Source organism: Misgurnus anguillicaudatus, chromosome 3 (assembly GCF_027580225.2).
Source record: "Misgurnus anguillicaudatus chromosome 3, ASM2758022v2, whole genome shotgun sequence".
NCBI lineage: Eukaryota > Metazoa > Chordata > Actinopteri > Cypriniformes > Cobitidae > Misgurnus > Misgurnus anguillicaudatus.
The window spans coordinates 44,210,661-44,223,732 of record NC_073339.2 but is presented as its reverse complement, the minus strand read 5'-3'; the positions used below and the strand labels follow the sequence as shown (position 1 = coordinate 44,223,732).

The 13,072-nt window shown below is 36.4% G+C and overlaps 1 protein-coding gene across 2 annotated transcripts in view; it reads right to left on the bottom strand.

The window, feature by feature from the left end:
* Nucleotides 1-13,072, bottom strand: part of nrp2a (neuropilin 2a) — a 92,513-nt gene that overhangs the window by 13,206 nt on the left and 66,235 nt on the right. For both annotated transcript variants that reach the window (XM_055206150.2, XM_055206149.2), the window contains exons 11-15: nucleotides 10,779-10,862; nucleotides 10,487-10,648; nucleotides 6,474-6,733; nucleotides 5,214-5,307; nucleotides 1,967-1,999 (exon numbers count right to left, since the gene is read on the bottom strand). In XM_055206150.2, coding sequence (XP_055062125.1) covers nucleotides 1,967-1,999; nucleotides 5,214-5,307; nucleotides 6,474-6,733; nucleotides 10,487-10,648; nucleotides 10,779-10,862 — 633 coding nt within the window. The remainder of the gene's footprint in view (nucleotides 1-1,966; nucleotides 2,000-5,213; nucleotides 5,308-6,473; nucleotides 6,734-10,486; nucleotides 10,649-10,778; nucleotides 10,863-13,072) is intronic.

Here is a 13,072-nt window from a genome sequence, read left to right as displayed (position 1 = left end):
GTGAAGACGCGTTGATGTGCGTCTGGAGGTCTTGTGGCGCGAATGAGGCGTTTAGCGCGACGCGGTAGAGTCGAGGGAATGGCGCGAATTGATCGTTGCCGCGGCAAATGCACAAGATGAAAAATTTGAACTGTGGCAGAAAGACATGCCAATCAGGAGCTTGCTCTAGTAGTGATTACAGGAAGCAAGCAGAGTCGCAGAAGCCCCTCCCATGACGCGGATTTCCGCTTGAATGCATCGACGACTACAATTTCACGTGCAAATGAAGCGAGTAAACTCAAACTGTTCAAGCGGCAAACTAGGCGCAGTAGACGCGATTTTGACGCCTCAAACGCGGCTGGTGTGAACCCACAGTTAGGATATAAGTAAAGACCATGTATCATGGAGATATTTTGTAAATATCCTACTGTAAATATAACAAAAATGTATTCATCATTAGTAATACAGTATGTGTGCTAAAGACTTCATTTGGACTTCAATTTCAACGGCGATATTCTCAACAACAAAAAAATTCAGCCTCAGATTCCAGATTTTCAAAACGTTTATCTCGGCTAAATATTGTCCTATTCTAACAAAGCAAACATCAATGGAAAGCTTATTCATTCAAAATTAAAAAAGAAAATTACCCTTATGACTGGTTTTGGGGTAATCTGACAAATATCTGACACCTATTCCACCACATACACTGCCTCATTCACCATGCTCCAGGTTTTCCACACCTCTTGCCATTTTTGACTTTTCCGGACCGGTGGTTTGCAAATAGTGAAAATGTTTTTCAAATAATTTCAAGAAGAAACCTCAAGCTACTCATCTTGTGAGGCTGCCTCGAAAAGAAATTACTGTTGTTTTTCTTACTTTTGTAAGTTGCTTTGGATTAAAGCATCTGCTTAATGCCTAAATGTACTTTTTAATGTGTCACCCAGAAAGATGCAACCAATCAGAATGGTCCTTTTATGAAATGTAATGGCTGTAAGCGACCGTCTGACACTTTCTGCGCATTTTTATTTCACATACATTTTCATTCTGAAAACACTTGAATTAAATTGAATGAAATGTTCACAAAAATGATTCTGCCATTTTGTTCACCAAATACAAAATTCAAAAGGGTTAGTATTACATAAAATGTTAAAACATGCACATATGCAAAAAATATCTGCATGCCTCGGTCACTGATAGCTTTCTAAATAGTTGTTATCATTGTTTTAAAGGTCACGTCCTTCCTGATCCCATTTTTTAAACTTTAGTTAGTGTGTAATGTTGCTGTTAGAGCATAAATAATACCTGCAAAATGATAAAGCTCGAAGTTCACTGCCAGGCGATATATATATTTTTTTAACAGCGAAGCCTACAGCAAACGGCCGTTTGGACTACAGCCCTCTTCTTCGCGGTTGAATGATGTCAATATAAGCGTTTTTAACTAAACTCCGCCCACAGGAATTTGTCAGTCGCTAGCTAAGCTCAAATGGCTCTGGCTAAGCTAAGCTGCCGTCGAATCACAACACACTAAACAAACTACACAATCAAAACTCGTTACGTATTTCTGAAGGAGGGACTTTATAGGACAAAGAAGACACCAGCACGTTATTACGACTATAGAGCCCTATAGAGATATAGAGTAAATTGTGTGAAAAATACTGCGTTTTTTACACATGAAACATGAACACATGTTATATTGGTCATTGTAAACACAATCAAAGGTTCAAAAACAGGAAGAATGGGACCTTTAATACACGTAACCTCATAGTTCAACAGGCTAGGACTGAGAACAACACCGTTTAAATGGCAGGAACGCAACAGTCACCTCAAATAACCGACTCAAACCCAGGCTCCTTAAGTCACTGCATAAATATCACATGCTGAGAGGTGAAAACGGATCCTAGATCTTTACTGTAAACAATAACTGCTGAGCAGAGCAGAGGGCAGAAAGTGCAAACATTCACACCCGAGGCAAAGATTTTCAACTCACCGGTCTTATCCGGAGGGAATGCCGTGAAAGGCCCTGGACGAAGAAAAGAGAGAAAGAGAAACAAACATAGCAAAATATTAATCCGCCATCCGAGGTTAGCTCAAAATTGGCAACCGTGACCTAGTGTATGAAACTCGTTTTACTTTAAAAACATGAGCTGGGTCGAAAGAGCATCATTAAATGAGGAATAACCTACATCAGAGAGCATAGAGGAAATCGAAATACGACTGATTTGAAATGTTCCTGATTTTCTAAAGCTTGACAAAGCTTAAAAAGCATACGATTGTCTGGGTCGTATTTTGCGCGATTTTTTCACTTTTGAGTTTACTTGCAATTCAAAATAATGCATTTTAATGTATTATCTCATTATAAACTACACTGCAAAAAAATGATTTTCAAGAAAAAAATTATTAGTATGAGCAAAATGACCTAAGAAATAAGTCTAGTTTTTAGACCAAAATATTTTTAGACCAACAAGCAAAAAAATCTGCCAATGGGGTAAGCAAAAAAACCTTGAACATTTTTCTTAAACACAAATTTAAGAAAAATTCAATTTTTTGCTTGTTTTATGCACAAAATCATTTAAATGTGATATTTTTGGTCTAAAAACTAGACTTATTTTCTTGGTCGTTTTGCTCATCAAGAAAAAGCTTAATTTAAGAATTTTTAGATGTTTTTACTGAAAAGAAGACAAAACTACTAAGAAAATGTTTTCTTGAAAGTATTTTTTTGCAGTGTATAAACTTAAATATGTGCTTAAAACATGCAAAAAAAATCTGCTAATGGAATATGAAAAAAATTCTTGAAATAATTGTACTTTTTTCATAAACACTTAATTCAAGATTTTTTTTCTTATTCCATTGATAGATTTTTTTTTGCTTGTTTTTAGGCAAAAATTCGCTTACATTTTATATTTTTGTCTAAAAACGAGATTTATTTTTCTAGGTCATTTTGCTCATCAAGAAAATATATCTTAATTTAAGAATTTGTAGATAATTTTACTGAAAACAAGACAAAAATACTAAGTTAGAGTGTCGTTTTTTAGTTTTTAGTTTAGTTATATATATAATTTACGTGATTTTGTGCATAAAACAAGCAAAAATTCTTAAATTAAGATGCATTTTCTTGATGAGCAAAATGACCTAGAAAAAAATAAATCTAGTTTTTAGACAAAAAATTAAATATAAACGATTTTATGCATGAAACAAGCAAAAAAAAAATGTCAATGGGCTAAGCAAATTTTTCTTTAATTTTATTGAATTTAGGGTTTAAGAACAATTTTCAAGATTTTTTGCTTACCCCATTGGCAGATTTTTTTTTGTTTATATTTAATTTTTATCTAAAAACTAGATTTATTTTTTCTAGGTCATTTTGCTCATCAAGAAAATACATCTTAATTTAAGAATTTTTGCTTGTTTTATGCACAAAATCACGTAAATTATATATTTTTGGTCTGAAAACTAAACTAAAAAACTACATTCTAACTTAGTATTTTTGTCTTGTTTTCAGTAAAATTATCTACACATTCTTAAATTAAGATATACTTTCTTGATGAGCAAAATGACCTAGAAAAATAAATCTCGTTTTTAGACAAAAATATAAAGTTTAAGCAAATTTTTGCCTAAAAACAAGCAAAAAAAATCTATCAATGAAATAAGAAAAAATTTTCTTGAATTAAGTGTTTATGAAAAAAGTAAACTTATTTCAAGAATTTTTTTCTTATTCCGTTAGCAGATTTTTTTGCATGTTTTAAGCACATATTTAAGTTTATTCACTGCAAAAAAATATTTTCAAGAAAACATTTTCTTAGTAGTTTTGTCTTCTTTTCAGTAAAAACATCTAAAAATTCTTAAATTAAGCTTTTTCTTGATGAGCAAAACGACCAAGAAAATAAGTCTCGTTTTTAGACCAAAAATATCACATTTAAGTGATTTTGTGTATAAAACAAGCAAAAAAATCTGCAATGAGGTAAGCAATTTTTTCTTGCATTTTTCTTGAATTTAGTGTTTAAGAAAAATGTTCAAGGTTTTTTTGCTTACCCCATTGGCAGATTTTTTTGCTTGTTGGTCTAAAAATATTTTTGGTCTAAAAACTAGACTTATTTCTTGGGTAAAATACTAAGTTAGAATGTCTCTTTTTTGCAGTGTACTTTTACTGACATCTACATTTATGCATCAGATAGACATTTTTATCCAAACCAACTTACTGCACATATTTTTGATCAGTATGTGTGTCCCCTTTAATCAAACCTATGACCTTTGCGTCGCTAATGCTACCAAGTGAGCTACAGAAACAAAACATACTTAATCATCTCATCCCCCATACAGACTTCGCATTCTTGAATAGCAAACAATTAGAAATAGATGAAGAGCTGTGAGCTCTGGGAGTTCGTATTGGCGAGAGCCATGAAGATCGCCGTGTATGTAAGTCCAACTGCACGGGTCGATAAGAACGCTCCCAGCATGCTTTGGGAGGACTCAGAGCAGGCGTATGGCAAAACACGGACTCGGGAGCTTTCCAACTTTTGGATTCAGAATGAACCCGGTCCCATCGGCTCTTTGAGAGCCAACCGTCCACGCCGGGAGCCAAAAATGACTAAATCGGGGTTTCGCGTAACATCCTGGGAATCGGATCGGCGGCGAGCACATGGTCATGTTCTGATCTCTACAAAACCCTAAACCAAAGCTTCTGTAGAATAAAGATCCTTCTGCAAAATACACAGCCTGTCAAGTAATTCCTGTTTACAAACACAGAAAAAGAAGTGATGGAGAAATAATGAAACATAGATTAGCGTCTGGACCCAGGGGCATCAACGGCCTAGATTTGATTTTGCAATTCGCCTTTGATGGCAAACAATGAGAAGCGTTATTTGGTGCGCGTGTTCTCCTTTCACAGTAATAAAATCTATTTTGAGAGACGCTAGCTGACTGCGACTGCTGCTTTAGGTTTGCTCAGACTCACGTTCAGAAAATAACCAACGCTTGGGGCAAATGTGCCTATGAAAGGACAAAAACACCAAAACTGCGCTATGATATGTAGTGTGCACTTTACGGCTGCCTTTGTATTTGATGTTGGTTTGGCTATTGATAACAGTCAAACCTGTTCACACTAAGATTTAATTCAGGTAATCAATCAACATTTTTTGAGCAATAAATGAATATAAAAATACAAGGACATGAGTACATGGGTACAAGGACAAAACTGGTCAGGGTGAGAGACAAGACGACAATTGAATGTTCACACTTACGAGTACACTCCTCCAACGGTGTGTTCACACTCATATGGATGTTGTCGATCCAGATGTGACCCTTGGGGCCCTCGAAATACCCTTCGATTACAACCTGGATGGCGAAAAAGATCATATGACGGATAAGAGATCAAAGTAAATCAGAATTTTTCAAGATATCGATACAATCATTTCACTTGGTGGCCATGTTGATTACAACCTGGATTGCCAAGTCCTTAAATTGGGCTACTTTAATACGGTTGCTGTGATTGTTTTCATGTCCACAGGTTTATGAGGTTTAATGCGGTATTTAGCCCCGATATTAACCCTGCCAAAAAACACAGATTTTAGCCCAGAACGCAATTTTTATAGGAGAACCGCCTCGAAACACAATTGGACTAGTTTTGGGCTAGTTTTAAGAAGTAATTGGTCAGGTTTAGCAGTGAAAACCTGGCACACCTGGTTACACTCCAACATGAATTAGTTTTCAAGTTGAATAAGTGTTTATTTAATTATTGTTGTAACTATTTATTAAAGATCCTATAGAAATATAATGATGTTACCGACTATGTCATTGATTTGTCTGAATTTTATTAAATTAATATTAAATAATTACTATTAAATGCATTAATGATTCCTAGTAAAGCTAGAGGTATAGTTCGTTTTTTTACGCATATGCAAGGGTCTGCATACCGTGCGTATAACACAAATTTCGTCATCAGAATAGTTTTCGCACCGCCAGATGTTTGTAACTGCATGTACATTGTATGCGTAAGTCGCATTTTGATACAATGCGCATGCGTTAAACGTTTGTTTTTGAAATTGCCCTGTTAGTTTAAAGGTGCAGTGTGTAAATTTTAGCTGCATCTAGTGGTGAGGTTGCGAATTGCAACCAATGGCTGAGTCCACTGTTCACCCATCGCTTTTGAAACGCATAGAGAAGCTACGATAGCCGCCACTGGAAAAATGTCATCGTCGGAGACAACTTAGTAAATAAAAGTTTGTCCGTTAAGGGCTTTTGTAGAAACATGGTGGCACAAAATGGCGACTTCCAGGTAAGGGGGCCCTCAGTGTATGTAGATAAAAACGTCTAATTCTAAGGCAATAAAAACGTAACGGTTCATTGTAAAAAGGTGTTTATACACCCCTAAAAATATAGCTTTGTATATTATTTTGAATTTATGTCAAGAGATCCTTTTAAAAATTACATTATTGCATTATAATTAATATAATGGTTTATTACATTTTATGCAAGTTGTTATGTAACCTTGAACTGCTTACCTGAAATTCATTTGGAGACCGAGGTACGATGGTGCGTCCTTCATTCCACGTGGGCCCCTGGTCTCCATGAAGGGCCCATATGATGGTATCCTCTTGATCTTTGATCCGCAGCAGAACCTTCAGGGTTCCATGATCCTCCAGCTGATAGGAGAACATCAGGCAGATAGGTCCGGTGTCCGGATCCACACTGGGACTGACCAGCCGAGCTTTTTTATCCACAGTCTCAGGACTGGCTTCAATGTACAGATAGTTGCCCAAATCTGTGAGGTAGCAGACAAAATCAACTTTTTTAATTCAATTCAATTTTATTTATATAGCGCTTTTCACAATTGTTAATTGTTGCAAAGCAGCTTTAAATGAGTAGATGTAGAGGAGAACACAGAAAATCAATAGATAATATAAGAAGTAGAATATAGCGGCCAAGGTTAAACCATACAAGCGAGCGTATTAATAATGTAATGTATACAGTAAAGTGCTAAGTTAAGCCAAAGTTGGCTGACTCTCCCTGGGACGAATAAACCCCCTAGGAGAAAACCCGGTGGGAAAAACTCCTAGAAGGACAAAAACCCTTGGGAGAAATTAATATATATATATATATATATATATATATATATATATATATATATATATATATATATATATATATATATATATATATATATATATAGATACGGTAGGGATAGGAAGCGGGTAAGCGGATTAAACTGGTTCATCCGGTGGTCGTTGGTCGCGCATCGGCTGGGCATTACGTTGAAGGACAGCCTTCAGGTAATAACATCAGACATGTGGCGGTTAGTGGTCTTCTGTGCAAACTTTAAGCACTAAAAATTTAAAAATAATGTTGCTTTACACATTTATTGTCAACTAAAACAGCATAATTTTGGTAAAATTGTCCTCAACCCTTATCAGAACACATCTGTGACCCCGTTTGTGTCACGACCCATCCCATTGTAGCCACAGACGTATCTGATCAATATTCGATCGAGTCTTCGTAACTGCACATTACATAGCCCCTACAACAGATTTCATGGGAAGGACTCCTGCTAAGCATGTGACATTTTAACCGTCTGGCTTATGTAGCGTGCACGTGTGCCCGACCTATCAAATACCCGGTGACTGACGGCAACAACTGCACACTTCCTGAACCCGAACTGCGTTTCCAAGTGGCGTGCATTTCCCATTTATCTAAACAACATGTTGTGTGATTAAACAGAAGAGTCAAGTGTGTCATTGTGGGAAAAGTCAAGCACCCTGTCATTACTATTAGTGTCATTTGTGAGCGACGGTAGACAATTTTAGGGCGGCCGTAGCATCTGTTCCCTAAGCCGGAAACGCGAAAAAGCGTTTTGACATCTCTATAGCGGGGGCAAGGAATGATGCCCACAGTGAGGAAAGAGCAGGGAGACAGGTGCGAATTCTTTTATCTCGCTTTTATAATTGTGAATGATCTTTCTTGACACTTCAAGGTTAAACAGTTCTCGAAAAGAGAGCACATGGTGGAGGCTAGCATCTCTGTAGGCAAACCTATTGGACGAGAGTGTGGCGTGTGACCTACGACTTTATCAGATCACGTAGCCAATTGGCTTCCAGGAGCATTAAACACATTGAGAACTGTCAAAAACAGCTTGTAACGCTTTCCAGCTGTCGACGTTGGTTGTTAAATCTTCCAGTGAGAGCGTTTAAAGTATCCGAGGCAATACATTTAAAACAGGTTTAGGGTAAAATGCTGTTAACTTCTTAAATATGAAATAAAGAAAGGATAACAGCGAACGTGTTTTGTTAAAAATAAATCCATCTTTGATCCAAAGTACAATATATAAACAATGATCTCTTGAAGGATGAATGTACATAGACATTTGAAAATCCACCTGAATCTACATGTTTGAATCAATACTTAGTATATACTTAGATTGACCCTTCTTCGGCACGACAGCTGGAAATGATAACTAACACTTGATAAAGGGTCTTGAATCTCCAAGTGTTAAAATTGCAAAGTTTGCCATGTTCCTTACATGCACAATAAAAAATATCTTAATCACATAACAAGGCAATGATGCAATTGACAATACATATATACATAAGCATGGGAAAAATCAAGATCACAATTATTTTCGCGAATGCAATACAATTTATTTAACACAGATATTTAAAGGAATACTCCACAAAATGTCATTCAAGATGTTTATGTGTTTCTTTGTTCAGTCGAGCGAGAAAAATTTTTTTTTAGTCAAACATTCCATTGTTTTCTCCATATAGTGGACTTTAGTGGACCTAATTTTCACAAAAATAAAAGTACTTTTAAAGGTGCAGTGTGTAAATTTTAGCGGCATCTAGTGGTAAGGTTGCAAATTGCAACCAACCATCGCTTTTGAAACGCATAGAAAAGCTATGATAGCCACCACCGGAAAAATGTCATCATTGGAGACAACTTAGTAAAAAAAAAGTTTGTCCATTAAGGGCTTCTGTAGAAACATGGCGGCACAAAATGGCGACTTCCACGTAAGGGGACCCTCAATTTATGTAGATAAAAACGTCTCATTCTAAGGTAATAAAAACATAACGGTTTATTATAAAAAGGTCTTTATACACCCCTAAAAAATATAGTTTTGTATATTACTTTGCATTTCTGTCAAGAGATCCTTTTAAAAATTACACACTGCACCTTTAAACACAACTTTTCATATTGCACTAGTCATGTGAGGCACCACCTTATGTATACGTGCTACGTCGAAAAGGTCTTGCATGATGTATGCGAAACTACCTCACGAGTGTTTACAAGTGTGGAAAAAAAGAGAACTGTTTCGACGTTGTTGTATGTGTAATGATACTAACATCTTTGTGTCACTTTATTGTTTAAAATGTGTGCATTTCACACTTTCGACGTGATTACGTAATACGTAAGAAACACAATGCGTAATAATAATAATTTTACCTCGATTTACTTGTTTTTTGTTATAGTTTAAAGTCGCACCTATTTCATTACTAAAAAGAATGTTATTTGGTATAATACAATGTATTTGCGTGGTTTATTGTTAAAAAACACATAATTTTTTACATACCGTACGTTTTTATAGCTCAAGATTTCACTCTTTTCCTGAAACGCACTGATTTTGTACAAAACTCATCGATTTGAAAAGCTCTGTGTCCCTGATTGGCCAGCTAATCTGTACGTTGTGATTGGTCTGAATACCTCTGACGTCCATCGGAAACGCTCCTTACCACGTTTGAAAGATTCGCTCACAATGCAATGCTAACAGGAGTTAACTTACAGGCTGTGAGTCCGAAGCGGCAGGAATTATGATAATGTTGGTCTTGTCTACATCACCAATCCCAGTAAGTTAACTGTTGCCTACAATCTGTGTGTTTGTTGTAGTCCAACAAAAGAGATTTACGTTGGAGACGATAACTCGCATCATCGCTTACTTTTGGGTTTGTACCTTATTGTTAGCATGTACTAATACACCCTTACACAACAAAGGAAATGTAAAATCGTGAATCGGACCATTGGTGCTCTTTAAAGAAAAATTGTAATCGAAAATCAATTACGATTAATCACACAGCCCTACTTTACACAACAATGAATTGTTTTACGTGATAATAATTTTTGGTTAATGCATTTACTTATTGAACATTAACTTCATTTAATTATATCGCAGCCGCTATTTTATAAAAGCAATTAGGGATTCGTAGTAATCTGCGACGCGATTAATCAAACAATGATGATTTTAGCATTTCAAGATCATTTCTGTCTTTACTGCCATGTTTTGCACTTCTCTAATTGTCATGTGTCATGGGACAGAAATAGGACTGTGGCAGCGTTTGTGAAGTACAGAGATGGAGAGACAGCATGCTGAGCGTTCATCCCATTTTCCTGCTCTGGATTTCAAGCGGCTGGCATGTGGAAACCAGCGTGCCGGGTCACACGAGTGTGCCGAGATCAGTTTGAGATTATAGTTTAGCTATGAGCTTAGATCAGACCAGCGAATGTGTGCATGTGTGTGTGTATTACTTACTGTTGGAGCCCATAGAGAGATCTTGACTCTGGCCCAAGGCTGTGGTTTTGCTGGAGCTGTGAAGAACCCAGCTGAGGTCGGAATCCAGGTCGGGAGTCCAACCGCACAATCCTTGCTCAAAATCGCACAGCCCTTTGTGAGACGGCAACGCTGCGCTGGTTACTGACGAATGAAACACATCAATGCCTTTACATTAATATTTATTAGCTCTGGACAGCTAACAGTGCTTCGAGATAAACGGAGCTGTGACCTTTCACCTAAGCCGAATCAATGTGCAAAAATAAGATCAAACCTGGACTGGTTTTCTGGGTGGTGCTGGTTTCCAAAGGAGACGGCCGAGTGGGTTTCGATGTCTCCATAACTGGCGTGGAGGTTTCTGCAGGGAGACACACAATTAATAATCTTATCTTAAACTGGTTGAGACTACTTTTGCATCTCAAATGAGATTCCCGTTTGGGAGTAACTGTGCAATGAAACACATTGTATAAATCATTTTAATTATGCAGTCAGCCATGAGTCAGATATTCATAAATGAAATCATAAAGCGCAGAACTCTAAATTTATGTCACAGCAGACGTCCAAGACACTGTAAATGTGCACAGAATTTTAAATATAAACCCCCAAAAAACAATTTAGCTCCTGCACCATCTAGGCTCTTTACATCTATGTTAAATTACGAAGTTAGATGTGGATTGTGTTGCTTTAAGGCAGACAATGTATATATAAACATTAAATATAAGCATGCCCATATACACTATACACATTTAAACTATAATGCTTATGGACAAAGCTCAATCGGTATTGCATTAGCAATGCAAAGGTCATTGGTTCGAGACCCAGGGCACACAGATACTGATGTGTAGCTTGCATAAACTGTAATTGTGTACACGTTTTTGATACCTCATCTAACATCCAGGAGAAGCCTGCATTTGGTTTCCATTTAATATCATTGCTTTAAAAAAAAACTTTTATTTTAGATATGTGTTTGCTTGAACATTTCTTTTCTTAATAAATATCTTTATACTGCCAAAAAAAAACTTGCAAAAGTATAAAGGTTTGAGACTTGAAGTACCGAAGTGCACAAATCCAGTATGTAGTCTAGCACAGATCGGTCAGTCAGACGTGAGTTTCTGCAAAGAAAGCGATTGGGCGCATACATTAATATTTCGAATTCATAAAAGGTGAGACACAGCTGGTGATATTTGTCATTGTAATGCCATGGCCTTTTCTGAAGCAATTAACTAGCTAATATCACTTCCCGTGCCCTATCCCTCTCCTCCGACTCTCTGTGATACTTTTCTACGTGTCAACACCTGCAGCATCTCTCATTTGTTGTGTTTGTCTTCTGATTCAATTAGTAAAGAGATGACAGAGAAATATCGTTACCTGTGAGGGTTCGAACCCGCACGTGTGCAAACACTCGCCATCCTGTTAAGATGCTCCGTCAGTGTTTAAAGGTCGGCATGTGTCACAGAGTAATGATTTTGACCTTTCAGAGTTGTGACAGTTGTGTCAGCACAAAAGACGAGACAAATATCGAGAAGGTTGTCACAGAACACCTTACTACAAGGCTTTTTGGAAATATATGCACCATAATTACGCTGTTGTGAAGCTTTTTAAAGAGGCCATGCCGTAAAAATCTGACTTTTTCCATGTTTAAGTGCTAATATTGGGTTACCAGTGCAGAAAATGTGAAAAAGATCAACACAGTAACTTAGTTTTTCCGCAAGCACGTGAAAAATTAGGTCATTGAACTTTGGCTCTCGTTATGATGTCATAAGGAGATCTTATTATAGTAATACCGCCCCTTTATCTGCACTATCCAACCACGGCACAGCCATTTAGTGCAAAGAGAAACAGTGAAAATAATTCACAGCACAATTGAGTTTCAATTGCAACAAATACCATCATTGCGATCAGTGTTTGAATTTCATCAGCTCATTTGCTTTTTAAAGGACACACCCAAAACGGCACATTTTTGCTCACACCTACAAATTTCAATTTTAAAATAAATGATCTATATGGTATTTTGAGCTAAAACTTCATTTATGTACTCTGGGGACACCAAATATTTATTTTACATCTTAAAAAAGTATTGTGAAATTGCCCCTTTAAGGTTTTTTTGGTACATTAACAGTTGTGCATTTGGTGGATAGTTAATGTACTACTCAGTTGTGTTTCAAGATGTTTCTCTTAAAATTGATGTACAAATAGAAACAAATGAGACATTTGTACATTAAGAGTATGGAGCTGTAAAATGTATCTACAGTAATTTGGATTTGTGTAAACATGATGTGAAATATTTAAGCTCGATTTGAAATCTTCAATAATATTACATTTTATATGCAGACTTGGCAAATTCAGTTTGTGACATTGTTGAGATCTCTTCTGAATATCTAAAGGAAACTTTCAGCATGATCTCACAATAATTCGTACATATTTATGAGTTAGTTAATTCATATTAAGTTAATCATGCAAAAACTTACAATTTTCATAAAAAAACAATAATGAAACCCCACCCCTAACTGCGCCCCAACCCCGACGTCACAAGGGCAAATTGTTCAAAAATGTACAAATGCGGTCGTA